This window comes from Notamacropus eugenii, chromosome 3 (assembly GCF_028372415.1).
Source record: "Notamacropus eugenii isolate mMacEug1 chromosome 3, mMacEug1.pri_v2, whole genome shotgun sequence".
Taxonomy (NCBI): domain Eukaryota; kingdom Metazoa; phylum Chordata; class Mammalia; order Diprotodontia; family Macropodidae; genus Notamacropus; species Notamacropus eugenii.
In genome coordinates, this window is record NC_092874.1 from 68,546,167 (window position 1) to 68,561,981 (window position 15,815).

General features: G+C 34.7%; 1 protein-coding gene across 3 annotated transcripts in view; it reads right to left on the bottom strand.

The window, feature by feature from the left end:
- Positions 1 to 15,815, bottom strand: part of ODAD2 (outer dynein arm docking complex subunit 2) — a 218,345-nt gene that overhangs the window by 155,461 nt on the left and 47,069 nt on the right. For all 3 annotated transcript variants that reach the window (XM_072651824.1, XM_072651822.1, XM_072651823.1), the window contains one exon: positions 14,424 to 14,571. In XM_072651824.1, coding sequence (XP_072507925.1) covers positions 14,424 to 14,571 — 148 coding nt within the window. The remainder of the gene's footprint in view (positions 1 to 14,423; positions 14,572 to 15,815) is intronic.

A 15,815-nucleotide genomic window follows, 5' to 3' on the forward strand; every position in this document is an offset into this window, starting at 1 on the left:
TGTTTTGTACATATTTATTAAATGTTTTCAGTTGACAACCATTTATTTTCTCTCCCTCCCATCTTTCCTGGGAAAGAAAACAAAGACATACTCAAGCAAAGTAAATTCCTATGTGTTGTCACTCTGAAAAGAATATAATCATCTTGGGTGCAAAAATTGTTGTATTTTTGTCTTTGTCCAGTACCTAGCCATGTATGACACATAGTAGGTGCTTAACAAAATGGCTGTTAATTGCTTGATTGTGTGTAAAATCAGTTACTAGGAAGAGTGGTCCTAAGGGAGAGGGTAATTCCTTCCAATGATCTTGCCTCTAATCCCATCTCCTCATTAGAAATGTGGGTGAATCAGAATACTTAGGGAAGAACACAGGTGATACTAATCCCACCTCCTCAAATTGCATGAGCCAATTAAAATATTGTTTCTTTATATGGAAGCCACTTATTCCCATAAAAACAGTGCCCGTTGTGAATCCTGGGGTAGGCCCACCAATGCTTTTCTGCCTTGATGTGGTGTTAAACTCCTTTTTAACTTTCTTTTCCTGAGTTTTGCCTCTTTAATGGGGTGAAGGCCCAAATGTAGAATTTTCCTTTTAACAATCTGGCAAGTCAAGTGGGAGACTTTCTGAGTGCCTTCCACCCTGCTCCACCCCAGCAGCTGACACTGGGACCTTTGCCTAATCTCAAACTAGAATGAACCCCTCTGGCATTACTTTGCTGTTAACTCCCCAAAACTCAGGAAGGATAAGGAGAAAGGAGAAAAAAGTCTCGAACTCAACGTGATTCTTTCTCATTTGTGCATGAAAAAAAGGAGCCATGCATGTGGGAAAGGGTCGTTGATGGGTATGGGCCCTTACCCAACATAAGGCTGCCCAGGAACAGAAAGGTTAAGGGACAACCAGTACCAGTAGGGGACTAGCAGGGAGTGCGTATGCCTCCTGCAGATGCCCCATTAAGCAAGCTAGTAAAAGATTGGAAAAGGAAAAAGATTGCCAGTTTGACAGTGAACATCCAACATGGAGAGGAATGGGTAGTTTACATTTAAAATTATGGGTAACACATTTGGCCAAATGAATATGGATCTTTTATTATCAACTGCATATGTTAAAATCAAACTTGAAAAACTTAGGGGAAAAAAAGCCATGGGGATACAGCATAGAAAAGAAGAGTGAGGAAGCCTAATGAAGTCTCAAAACAGCTGTAAGTTAATATGAAACACTGACTTTTGATCAAGATTTCAGTGGGAAATCAGAAGGAAAACTGAGATTGGATCTTTCTCTCTGCCTTCATAACATTGTTCAGGTTGGTGTTTGCAAAGATAAAAACAAACAAGAAAAAGAAGGAAGACTTTTTCATGGTTTGTAGAAATTTATGGCATTATAAACTAATTAGAGACTAAAATTTGTAACTGAATCTATTGACTGTAAATTTCTAAATTATGATTTAAAATTTTAGTAACTGCTAAAATGTTTTATTGGATTTTTTGGAAGTTTGACTAGCATATCACTGAGAATAAGGTGAGATGAACTTGAGAAAATAGTGAAAATAAAGAGAAGTGAAGAATCAGTGTAAAATGAAAGGTTAATTTCAAAGTTGGCAGAGAACTTAATTAAACTTCACTGGAGGGATACAAAGAAAGAAAGAGAAAGTTTAAGTAACTAGGGATGCAGAGAAGGTGTAGAAAGTTAAAGAAAGTTGGAGTCTGGTTGCAGGGAGGATTTGAAAAGAAAGAGTTTGGCATTTTGGAAAGACATTTGAGAAGAGTTTGATTCTGTTGAGATAAGAAGGATTTGAGAAACTTTTAAAGAAATGCCTGTTAGCAATTTCAGACACAGTATTTTATCAAGTTATAACATTGAGCAAATGGAAACTCTTAGAAGTAAATTTGTAGCATGAAATTATTTGAGTAGCATAATAACATTCAGAGCTTGAAAGATCATTCAAAGGGTGTATCCTAATTCTTAGAACCTCATGAGCACCAGAGGAGGGGGGATGGGATTGAGAGCCTGCCATGTAAAACCCCTCTCTTACTTGGGCTTCCAAGGTTTAAAACTGAAAAGCCTGTTGGGAGGTGAGGGGAAGGGTGGGGTTGGGTTAAAAACACAAAGGAATTGATCTGGCTCTGTTTGGGAATTTTAAAAGAAACAAAAAGGTTATGGGAAGGTGATAGCACTACCACAATTTTTTTGTAAGAGCTAACTGAAAGCAGTGGGTTCTGAAATCTGAGGTGCTGGAAGCTAATGGCCCTTGGAAAAACTGAGGTTTTGAATTAGTGATTATAAATTATTAATGATTCTAAATCCAGATTTGATTTGGTTGAAATTTGTTCTGAAACTAAATTATAATGTGATCTCATTTATGCAAATGAATTTAATGTAAAATACATGTGCCATATGGCATTAATACAATATGTTGGTAAAAACCCATGGATCAGGAAAATCTGAGTTCAAATCCGGTCTCACAAATTTATTATTAGCCAGGTAACCTTAACAGAGTTACTTCACCTGTGTTCAGAGAAGTTTCTTAGTCTATAAAGGGGAAAATAATAGTACCCACCTCCCAGGGTTGTTGTGAGGATCAAACAGCATAATCGTAAAGTACTTAGTACAGTGCCTGGCACATGGTAAGCACTATATAAATATTAATAAATCTAAATATATTGATCTTGAATGTAATCAATATAGAATGCCAAATATGCTAAAATGAATGATTTTCTAAATATATTTCTAAAATAATTTGGAAATGTATTCAATTAAACTGATGTCATTTGACATGTAATAAGTTTTAAATACATGGTATTGTGTATGTTATTATTCTGTTTCTAAAATTTTTCTTATACTGTGAAATTTAGGAAAGCATTGTATCAGAAATGCTGTGAGAAATCACTTTTCTTTTTAATATGGATACTGTTGGATTATGAACTGACATGTTAAAAGGATGTAGTTAAAATATCTGAAAACTGGTAAATTTTTATAGGGTATATTTTGTTCTAAAATGGATAAATTATTTGGCTATCACTTATGAGTATGTGAAATTGTATGTGTTAGTAAATAGTATGTATTGAAGTTACATCTTTGAGCCAACTCAACACCAATTTAAAGATTTCAATTTTGTTTTAGGGGTTAATAGGCAATACAGATTGGAGACTTAAGTGACCAAAATTTTTCTGAGGTCTTGAGTGAGCTATCATGTATTCAGTGTATATCTGTGAAATGCCAAAATGTGATTGTTCTGAATTTATAAATGAAGGATAAATGAAATGTCCTTAAATTTGCTCATTGTTAACTGTTGTTGCAATATGGAAAAAAAATAACTAGCCCTAAGCTGTGATTCGTTAAGTTTTGCTATTTGAGGTAAAACCTCATGGAACTGTAATTTGATATTCTTCTGAGTTTTGATTTCTGGCATGATCATCAGAATTGTTATTAAATCAATAAAACTGAAGGAGAATACGATGTGCTGCCCAAAAGGACTATGGTCGAAGAACTGCTATGGGTGGATTTTTGTCCCTGGGAAACAACTGAAAGGAAAACTTTGCAAAGGCAAAGGTAAGATCCTTTTGACTCAGTTTCCCATTGTACCATTTCCTTTCTGAATATGAAATTTTCCCACTTGGTTAATTCTGAGCCTGGTTATGAATAATGTAGAATTTTTCTACATGATTGGTGGCCAAATATGTCTCATGACTGGAATCAAATATAGCAAAGGGAGTTTTTCCTGAGAGAAATTATTTTCTATTATATTAATAACCCATTATTAATTAAGACCTAGGCTTTTTATTTCCTTATTCAGGGATAAGTCCCTTTAGGTGAGGCAGCCAATCTCTGAAGGACATGGCTGATAGATGAGATTGTCTTAATTCCCAAGAACATGCTCCTTGATCTTAAGCAGGATCCTACACAACTTGGAAACCTAACTTCTGTTTATAGGGTAAACAGAATCTAATCTGGAATTCACCTGCACCAAAGCAATAAGTCCATGCCCTTGTACCCTTCCACTGGAGTTTAGGGTAACCCCACTCATAAAGGAGAAAAATCACCAGTGTGGTTTGGGTAGAGATGGATTTCTGGAGGCAGTTAAGTCTCATGATCAAGCCAAGTTATCAGCTAAAGACTTTTAGCCCACCTCCTCATTTAAATGTCCACCAATAAAAGTTGATTTCTCCTGTCAGGGGGGAAATATTCAGTATCTCCATTGGGGGTCTTTGGTTAATGAGAGAAACCACTGACCATCAATTTATTGATTATTAGCTAGCCTAATTAATAAAGTGATTATTAGTTACCCAGAAACTCTGTCTCTTGGGTTTTTCATTCATCATATTCCCTGTTATGACCTGTATCAGATCACTCTGCACTCTGGAAGGAATAATCTTACTATCATAATATTGCTAATACTATGTTATACAGTTAATGTTCCATTAATATTAATTTTATCTTAAAATTAATATTTGTATTGCTACATTATTACTAATGTGCTAATAATAATATTGTTACTGTTGTAACCATAAGATCAAATATACGGAATATATATATATATATATTCTATAAATTGAAACTGCATTGTATTTATTTTTCTTTCATCTTTATGATAAAAGGAGACAGTAGCTTTTCCTTTCCATAGTATATCTTTAAACATTCTTTTGTGCTTCTGTATAAAATATCTAAAATAGTCAAAGAAATAAAAAGGAAGGAAGGAAGGGACAGGGTAGGGGGAGAGAAAGAGAGAGAGAGAGGGAAGGAGGAAAAGGGGAAGAGAGAAAATGTGCACACGAGTGCTTACACAATCTATAACTGCCTTGTACTTTTGTAGGAAATTTCTCAGTGCTCTGGCTGCTATCTTTTGAACTTGGGAAGTCCACTCTGAAGATCTCTTCAGCAAGATGCAAACAAACATAACTTTACCATGTGCTTTTAAAGGGATTCTATCAATATTCCAGATGCTGCCATTTCTTTGATTTAGAAAGTACTCTGTAAAGAATTCTGATTGATTCAGAAGCTGTGGATAAACAAGTATGACTGCTATTTGCTTCTGCTCCAAGACAGATAATACTTTCTCTGTGGGAAGAAAGGGGAAGAAATCTTCTCCCTAACTCATTGCTCACAAGAAGAAAAGCTAACTGGAATCCAGAAGATAATAGGAACTATTGTTTCAACTCACTTTCATAAATCAGGGGAGAAACTGGTGCTATAAGAAATGATGAAAAGCATGGCTCAAAGAAATCTGGGAAAAGACTGTATGGACTGACAAAAGCTGAAGTACATAGAACCAGAAGAACAATTTATACATTAACCACAACACTGGAAACATAAACAACTTGGAAAAGATTTAACAATCCTGATCTACCCATTGACCAACCACGAGTCCAAAGACCAGATAGTGAAACCATGATACCTACTTCTTGATATAAGATTATAGTCTCAAGGTTCAGACTAAGACATACAAATTGGCCACAGTGAATGTAGGAATGTGGTCTTATTTAATATGAATACTTCTTAGTTTTTCCCCCTTTTTTTCAATGAGGAGGAGTGAAAAAGAGGAAAATAAATTCATTCAATGGAAATAAAGTTATAATTAAAAAAAAGAAAAAGTGGCTTCTCCGACAAAAGTCTGTCTTTCTCAATACAAACGAGTCAATCAGTAGGAACTCTCTATATTCTTTCAACAAATTATGAATGGGCATGCCCATACTACCTCCCAAATAGCTGTAAACCAAAACCTATGCCCTGTTGAGTCAGAAATCTCAGAGACCACCAAATCTTTAACACTTAAAACTGTTTGTAGATGTTCTTTCCTTTTTCTAGCTATATGGAAAATACTTTAATCACATTTTAAAAAGGAATTTTTTAAAAGGAATTTTAAAAATTATAGTAGAGTAATAACTTTTGATCAAGTGATGCCACACCTAGAGGTCTACATCCCCCAAGCAGTCAACAGAAGAGGAAAAGGACCCAAAGGTCTTTTTTTTCAGAAGTTCTTTTGGTAGTAGCAAAGAAGAAAAAACCTAGAAGCTAAAAAGGTTCTCTTCTTTAGAGAATGGATGAACAAATTGTGATATATGAACATAAAGGAGTATTATAGCTCCACGAGAAATGACAAAATGACTGGTTTCAGAGAAAATATGAAAGGCTCTATGAGCTGATACAGAATAAAGTGATCAGAAACAGAAGAATACTTTATACTATAACAATATTACAAAGACACAACTTTTAAAGACATATGGGCTCTAACCAATCCACTGGCAAACTACAATCCTAAAATTAAAAAAAAAAGTTAAAATATGCTACCAACCTTCTCACACATAGTTGATAATATTCAAAATGCAGAATTAGACAAACATTTTTGACATGACCATTGCAAGAATTTGCTTTAAATATGTATATTTGTTGCAAGAGTTTTCTTTTTCTTTACTTTTATTTTTTATTATTATTGTTCAATGGAGAGGGAGGTAGGATTAAGAAAAAAAATACTTACTAATTGAAAAAATAATAAAATTGTAAAAGAGGATGGTAGAGTGATTAGATACAAATTTGTTAAGTCCTCTGAGCCACAGGCCACAAAACTGTCCAAAATATTTTTAACTCTAGAAAAAACTTTAAGAAAAATGAACTCTCTAATAATTTCATGAAATTCATGTCTAAGACTATTGAAAAAAGCCCTCAATTATGTTTTTAAAAAATTCTTCAGGGGGTAGAGCTAAGATGATGGAGTAAAAACACAGACTTGCTAGAGTGCTCCCCTCAACATCAGCCAAATAGCTGTAAAAAATGACTCCAAACAAATTCTAGAGCTGCAGAATCCAAAGAATCATGGAATGAAGCAAATCTCCAGCCCAAGCAGCCTGGAAATTATATGGGAAGCATCATTGCCACCTGGGCTGCGCAGGCACAGATGGGCCCTGAGCAGGCCTTGGTGAGAAAGACTCTCTGGTACCTGTAGCAGACTTCCAGACTTCACAACCCCAAAACACCCAGAACAAACTGGAAGGCCAGTGGGAAAAAAACTGTCTGACCTCTGTGTGAGAGACTAGAGTGGTACTGGCCCCAGTCCCAGGAAAGTGGAAGGGGGAGGAGCAGCAGCAGGGGCAGAGGCAGTGGCTGTTTCTGGAGCTCTGGGCCCATAGATTGTGGGGGGATCAAGTTGCTGACAGTACAACCTTTCATCCCCACTGGAAACAGAGAACTACCTTGACAAAGAGCTCAATAGTCAAGTAAATGACTGGGGAAACAAGCAAAAACCGGAAGAAGAATCAAATTATAGAATCTTATTTAGGTGACAAGGAAAACCAAAATATACAAATAGAAGATAACAAAGTCAAAGTTCCTTCATCCAAAGCCTCCAAAAATAATATGAATTGGTCTCAGGCCATCGAAGAGCTCAAAAATTTTTAAAATCAAATAAGAGAAGTAGAGGAAAAGTTGGGAAGAAAAATGAGAGTGATGCAAGGAAATCATGAAAAATGAGTCAACTCCTTGTTAAAGGGGACACAAAAAATGATGAAGAAAATAACATCTTAAAAAATAGACTAACTCAAATAGCAAAAGAGATCCAAAAAGTTAATGAGGAGAATAATGCCTTAAAAAGCAAAACTGGCCAGATGGAAAAGGAAATCCAAAAGTTCACTGAAGAAAACAATTGCTTAAAGATTAGAATGGAGCAGATGGAAACTAATTACTTTAGGAAAAAATCAAGAAATTATAGAACAAAACCAAAGGAATGAAAAAATAGCAGGCAATGTGAAATATCTCATTGGAAAAACAACTGACCTGGAAAATAGATCCAGGAGAGACAATTTTAAAATTATTAAACTACATGAAAGCCATGATCAAAACAAAATAGCCTAGACATTATCTTTCAAGAAATTATTAAGGAAAACTGCCCTGATATTCTAGAACCAGAAGGTAAAATAGATATTGAAAGAATCCACTGATCACTTCCTGAAAGAAATCCCAAAAGGAAAACTCCTAGGAATATTGTAGCTAAATTCCAGAGCTCCCAGATCAAGGAGAGAATATTGCAAACAGTCAGAAAGAAACAATTCAGGTATTGTGAAAAGACAATCAGGATAACATAAGATCTAGCAGTTTCTACATTAAGAGACTGGAACGCTTGGAATATGATATTCCAGAGATCAAAGGAACTAGGGTCAAGACCAAGAATCACCTACCCAGCAAAAGTGAATATAATACTTCATGGGAAAAAATTGATAATTCAATGAAATAGAGGAGTTTCAAGCATTCTTGATGAAAAGACCAGAGCTGAATATAATATTTGACTTTCAAACACAAGAATCAAGAGAAGCATGAAAAGATAAAGAGGAAAGAGAAATCATAAGGGATTTACTAAAGTTGAACTGTTTACATTCCTACATGGAAAGATAATATTTGTAACTCTTGAGACTTTTCTCAGTATTTGAGTAGTTGGAGGGATTATGATTATATTCACATAGACAGAGGGCACAGGGTTAATTGAATAGGAAGGAATGATATCCAAAAACATAAAATTAAGGGGTGAGAGAGGAATATATTGGAAGGAGAAAGGGAGAAATGGAATGGGGCAAATTATCTCTCATAAAAAAGGCAAGAAAAAGCTTTTTCAATGGAGGGGAAAAAAGGGAGGTGAGAGGGAAGAAGTGAAGCTTGTTCTCATCACATTTGGCTTAAGGAGGGAATAACATGCACACTCAATTTGGTTTGAAAATCTATCTTACACTACAGGAAAGTAGGGGAGAAGGGGATAAGTAGGTGGAGGATGAAAGAAGGGAGGGCAAATGAGAGGAGGGAGTAATTAGAAGTAAACACTTTTGGGGAGGGACAAGTTGAAAAGAGAAAACAGAATAAGTGGGGGGGCAGGATAGGATGGAGAGAAATATAGTTAGTCTTACACAACATGACTGTTGTGGAAATCTTTTACAAAACTGCACATATATAGCTTATATTGAATTGTTTGCCTTCTCAGTGGGGATGGGTGGGGAGGGAGGAAGGGAGAGAAGTCAGAACTCAAAGTTTTAGGAAGGAATGTTGAGAATTGTTTTTGCATGCAACTGGGAAATAAGAAATACAGGTAATAGGGTATAGAAATCTGTCTTGCCCTACAAGAAAAGAGAGAAGATGGGGATAAGGTAAGGGAGGGGTGTGGTAGAAGGGAGGACAGATTGGGGGAAGGGGTAATCAGAATGCACAGTTTCTTGGGGTGGGGGAGGGGAAAGATGGGGAGAAAATTTGGAACTCAAAATCTTATAGAAATGAACGTTAAAAACTAAAAATTAATTTTTTAAAAAATGGGGTAAATTATCTCTTACATAAAAGAGTCAAGAAAAGTCTTTTTTAATGGAGGGGAAGAGGGAGGAGGTGAGAGAGAAAGAGTGAACCTTACTCTCATCAGATTTGGCTTAAGGAGGGAATAACATGCACACTCAATTTGGTATGAAAATCTATATTACACTAAAGGAAAGTAGGGGGAAAGTGGTTAAGTGGGGGGTGGAGGGAAGATGATACAAGAGGGAGCAAATGGGAGAAAGGAGTAATTAGAAGTAAACACTTTGGGGAAGGGACAAGGTCAAATGAGAGAATGGAATAAATGAGGGACAGGGTAGGATGGAGGGAAATATAGTTTTTCTTACACAACATGACAGCTATGGAAATGTTATGCATGACTACACAAGTTTTTCTAGTGAAAACAAGAAATAAGAAACAAAAAAGTTGTACTAGAACTTATATAAGACTAAAAGTTACAATACCCCAACCTAAAATCAGCTTCCCCACAAATGTAAACATTTTTTTCTATGATAGAAGATGGCCATTTGAAATTTTATCTACAGAGAACTGTAGATAAAAATCTTCATATGAAACGATTCTCTTAAGAAGCTCTTCTCACTGGGAGAAACATGTCAAGACAGTTCATCAATCCTTAAGGTATGTATGATGGGGCTCAGAATGATTATGACTGAACGTATAACATTTTGTCAAAAACAAATTCCCTAATGCTGAAGGAGAAACCACATGGATCTTAAGGAGTCATTTATATTTCCTCCTAGGCTTAAAATAAGTTTATTATTGTAACTGGGTGCTACATAGGAAAAATTATTGAACTCTTCATATCCTTCAGTCCAGGGACCTCACTCTTTGGCACATGCCTCAAGGCAGTCAAAGACAGATAAAAGGTCTCACATACAACAAAATATTAATAGCAACATATTTTATACAAATTCATTAAACAGATACATTTTTACAAAGTTCTTTGACATCATAGCATAAGTAAATGAATATATGCATAGAGTACATAGAGACAGATATTGGCATTTCACATGAGTTGCACATGGACTCCATTTGTTTTCTTTGAACTATAAATAATTCTGATAACTATATGAGTTTTGTGAACTCAGTGCTTAGAAGGGGCATAGGAAAAAGTGCTGGATAGTGTCAGTGACTAAAGCTACCAGTGTGAGAAGGGTGAAATGTACCCAGGATAGATCAATAAGACAGAAAAGTGAGATATCTTCCAAAGAGTACCATGCTATTTGCATTCTTGAAAGAGCATGTGACACAAGTATTACAAATGTATGTATCCATATGAAACTAGGAAAAGGAAATATGAGCAGAGTTAGGGTAAGCATTTGAATGTCAGCTCTGGTACCAATTCTTACATAAACTTAGGAAAGCCACTTGTACTGTGTAAGATTCTGTATTAGATGTGACCACAGAAAAAACATTTCTGGGCCAGTTTTCTCATCTCTAAAAATAAGGCTGTTAGACTAGAGTAGTGGTATACAACTCAAATAGAAATGGATCCCTGAAGGCCACACACTAATTTAGAAAACCACAAATTAATATTAACTATGTTGTATTGTATTTTTGTTTATTTTGTTAAAATTTCCGAATTACATTTTAATCTGATTGAGGAGAATAGAGGTTGTTCCACAAATTTTACACTTCTGGATCAAATGATCTTTCAGGTCCATTCAAGCTCTAACATCTATTGTTCTCTGGTTTAACAACTGACTCATACAGCTTTTGTGGAGATGAGAAAGTAGGCATGTAGGTTAGTAGTTACTAATGTCTTCTTGGTGATTTTTATTTTGGCAATAATTTCATCCATACTTTTTCCATTCATTTGGTACCTTCTCTTAAATTTAAAAAAAAATCCCTGTTATGAAATATGGCTTTCTAGAAAGGAGGAAAGAGATACAGGAAAGAATAAAGTTCATATGAAAACAAAAGATTTGAATAAAATCTATTTTTAGAAATCAGTGCCTTCACGCCTTCAGAATTTGTTACCTCCTATATGGTTCTTTCCATGTGTACTTGGTAAAGTCAAGCTTTCTTATTTTTTAGTCAATTAGTTGTGTTTGACTCTCTGTGACCCCATTTGGGGTTTTTCTTGGCAGAGGTATTGGTTTGCCATGTCCTTCTCCATCTCATTTTATAGATGAGGAAATTGAAGCAAACAGGATTAAGTGACTAGCCCAGGATCACACAGCTATTAAGTTTCTGAAGTCAGATTTGAACTCAGGTCCTCCTGACTCCACGGCTGGCATGCTATCGACTGCTCTTCTTTAGCTGATCTTCCTAATTTTACCTTTTTAAGGGTAATTTCTACTTCCACATTAGGTGTTTCTAATCCTATGGTTTTAAGGATACAAATGTGGTAGTTCCATTGTCATTGATGGTGAGAACAGAGTGAAATAAAAATCCTGGCAAATCTGTTCAGTTTTGCATCTCTTTGTTATCCTTCTTCCAGTTTCATCTGTCAGACTCTTGGTATAATCTGGATTAATAGTTTCATGCCAAACTTTCTTCAAGTTCGATTGCTATTGCTTTTCACTCTTTTGTCAGTCAATATTGCTCATAATCCACTATCCTCCATAATGATTTGCAAATAAGATTGTATTCTAAATCAAGGCTGCCCTTGACTACATCATCTCTTTTCTTGGTAGCAAGATCAACGGTGTGAGATATTTTCTAGGATCTTCTGGCCTCTATTGTCCTGACTATTTTGCATCAATTTGCTTCTCTTAGAAATGATAATAATAAGAGTCAATGGCTTTGCTTTTATGCATTTTCTATTTTTCAGAGTTATCAACTTTTTGGTTATTGGAAAAGACACAACATCTTCCCAACTTTTTCTTCTTAATGTTCTTCTGATCTTGGCTTTCGTTTCAAGTAGCTGGTAGTCTGAGTGCAAACATACAGCAGATTCTGAAATGACTTCGGTGTTTGTAATCGATCATATCTAGTACTTATGATACAGTTGATTTTTCGTGATGTAATTCCAGGTTTATTAGGTCCAAAACTTGCCAACTCATCTTGAAGAAAACGTCCGTGGTATACAGGTATGTGGGTTCTGAGTAATATAAACTTTTGACCTCCTTAATTTCTTGATTTAAAACTACTTTTTTTCACCAGCCTTTGCTGATTTTATCTTTGCATTGAAGTCACTGATTATCAAAGCAAGGACTAACTTAATTTGGGAGATCTTGTCAAGTTCTCATAAAATTTCTCAGTTTCATCCTCTGAAATGGTTTTTGACATGTAATTATCTTCGTGGTCATATTTTTTACTTGCACTTATGAGCACCGAAGCACAAGATGATGAAGTATCCCATAAAATTATGCTTCTTGTTACCTATAAGCATACAAAGAAACCAAATCCACCAGCTCCTTTATTTGATGTTTTTAGTTACATCTGTGAACCATCTCTTTGTTTAGATAAATAAACAACTTCTTTGTCTTCTAGTTTAATTTGAAGTAAAAAATCCAATAATGATAGGCTTCAGTTCCTCCACTGGCACAATTATTCATTTATCATTGGCCAAAGATCTCATATTTAGACTATCAACAATTAAATTAAAATTTATAGGTTCTCTAACAGCAGTGTTATTCTTAGCACATTCTGATTTTTGTCCTCCATCTTCCCTCCAACGTCCCTTCTCATTTCATGGGTCAACATAGAATAGCCAACCTGCTAGGGAAATAATTCTGTATACTCAGGCAGGTACACAGAACCAGTGTGCCTATCTTAACCATCTAATAGGAGGACAATACTTAGAAAATAAGGAAAGCAAATGTTATAGGAGGATGTCTTTGGACCCAGGAGATAGATAGATAGATAGATAGATAGATAGATAGATAGATAGATAGATAGATAGATAGATAGATATATTTGTTCTGGGGATATTGACAGTGATAGAAACCAGATGATGAGAGAATTGGGAGGGAAATTACCATTCATCAATAATCTCTATTAATTATATACAGAGTGTCCCAAAAATCTTAGGGTATTTTTAAACTTTAATAACTTTAGAAGTATAAATGCTACAAACTTTGTTTATGCTTCTTTTACAACTTAGTTTTGTGAACTTTGAAAAATGAAATTTTAAGAAAATAGGGTACCCTGTCAATAAGCATTACATGTGTGACAGTTTCTAGATGATAGTTTCTCAGTGTAGTGAGTCATTAGATTCTTCTTGACTAATCAGCTCAGTTATCAGATTTACCTCTATTAGAATTTTTCTTGTGGAATCATGTCAAAACAGTTGGGTCTACATCAAAACGCCATGCTTTGGAAGATCTTAAGATGAAGATTACAAATGCAATCCTTTTAGTCACTGTATAACAGATGATGAAAGGTTTTACAAAGTTCAAAAATTATCTATGCATAGCACAATAGTGCTCAAGTTGAATTTTAATACGAATCATCAAATTTTTAAAATGTGAATATTTAACCTTTCAATTGTTGCTTTTTGTAAGTTGGTAGCATTTCTTTTTCTGAACATACTAAAGCTTAAAACTGCACTAAGACTTTTGCATAATCTCTATAATCTTATTACCCAAGACTAGGTTTAAATAATGCAGTGAAATTCCAAGAAATTAAATAAACAGTTCTATTTAGAGTATTGTATAGTATTGTATTGTATTGCATAATATAGCATGGTTATCTATATAGAGTATGCAAACAGTATGTATATATAATTTCAGAGCAAATAACTTTGAAGGAAGTTACATATAACTTCTTCCTATAAGAGGAAGAAGGAAAACCTAGGCAACATCCATGGCATTCCTTTTATAGCCAATGCAAGATCCAAAGAATTGAAAAAGTGGAGACCTAATTATGGAATCAGTGAGTTTCATATCTCCCTGCTACAAAGTTGAGACTGGGGCACATTGCTAGGAGAGAAAAGATAGGGACACCTCCAGCACCACATTTATAGAGATAAACTCCATTCTCTTCAAGGTTAAGAGCTATTTCTACATATGAATAAGCCATTTTATTGAAATCTGTTCAAATTTAAATAATAAAAGCTATAATGAACCTACATATTCTGAAAAACATTTTAGAAACAGGAAATTTCAGAAATTAGATTTACTTCACATCTGATTTTCCCAATGCCTTTACCATTATCATCAAAGAATGACTGAATTTTTCTTCTTACCTTTAAATATTTGACTAGTTTCTGAATTTGCCAGTATTCAGAGGGCAAATCTGTTTGTCCTTCCTGACGATGATCAGGCTGTTCTTCATCCTCCTCACTCTCTGAGGAACTTTCACTAGACAACTCCTCTACCTTCTCAAAACTTTTACTAAGAATGAAACAAAACAGATAAACTAAAATATGTAGATACACATTAGCTTTAAGATACTAACAAAAATAAGCAGCAAAAAATAAGTCATTAGCAGCTATGGTCACTGTAGTTGAATGCTACCCTTAAACTCTACTTTCTAAGATTCATGGCACTCTTACATACAAACTCTGATAGATAAGTGAACATAGTGATATCCACAGGATACCTATCTTATAATTAGATTTCTGTTGACTTGTCCAGAGCAATGTGAATGAAAAGAACTTTGGGAAATGAGTATAACATTAAACTATGGCCTCACAGTGATATAGTCTCCTTAATAAAAACAAAAATAGATCAATATTTACACTATTCTCATCATCCCTGAGCTAATTAAACTGGAATAGCAGAAGAAACAAGAAAGACAGTACATTATTGGTCCAACAGTGACTAGGGCCAGAGGGATATCCACAGTTATACATTAGAAATAATGCCTAAAGAAATATTTTTGGTTTTTTGGACTAACATTATAACTATCCAGGTAAAATTTAAAAAAAGTTATAAGGCACAGGGAAAAAGGAATGCACTAAAGAATAAATGAGGAAGAATAGAAGGAACTTGCTATTTTATATAAATGGAGTACACAAGAAGGAGAATATATAAATTTGGAGAAAAGGATGAGAGGCAAGCATTTCATGACCATATTCTTTTCTAAACAAGAAAAACTGAAGATTACACACACACACATACACACAAAGTTTGGTGTAAAAACACACTAAACTCATTTTAATGTGTAAAAACACATTAAAATGGATGAGGAAATGGAAGGGGAGTATAAATAAGAAGCATAATGTCAGGGAAGAGATAGTCATAAGCAAAAAAAAAAAATTAACTTTGGAAAGTTAATCATAAAAGTTAGTTTAAAAGACCAAAAGAGTAAGGACCAAAGAGGGGGCTTGAGGCTGAGAGAAGAGGTAGACTGAATATATCACTTTGGTAACAGATATTAATCTGGTTCCTTCCCTTTGTCTCTATCCTTCTCTTCTTCTTTATAAAGAAGGGGCCAGAAATAAAAGAGGAAAAAAAGTATAAGAAGATATAAGGGATAGAAATACATGATTAACAACCTTAAGAGTGAATTTTAATGGAATGAACTCATCCATAAAACAGAAGAGAGTTGTAAAATGGAATAGAAAGCAGAATCAACAATATGCCATCTATGAGTAATATACTTGAAATGTAAAGATTCATAAACAATTAAAACG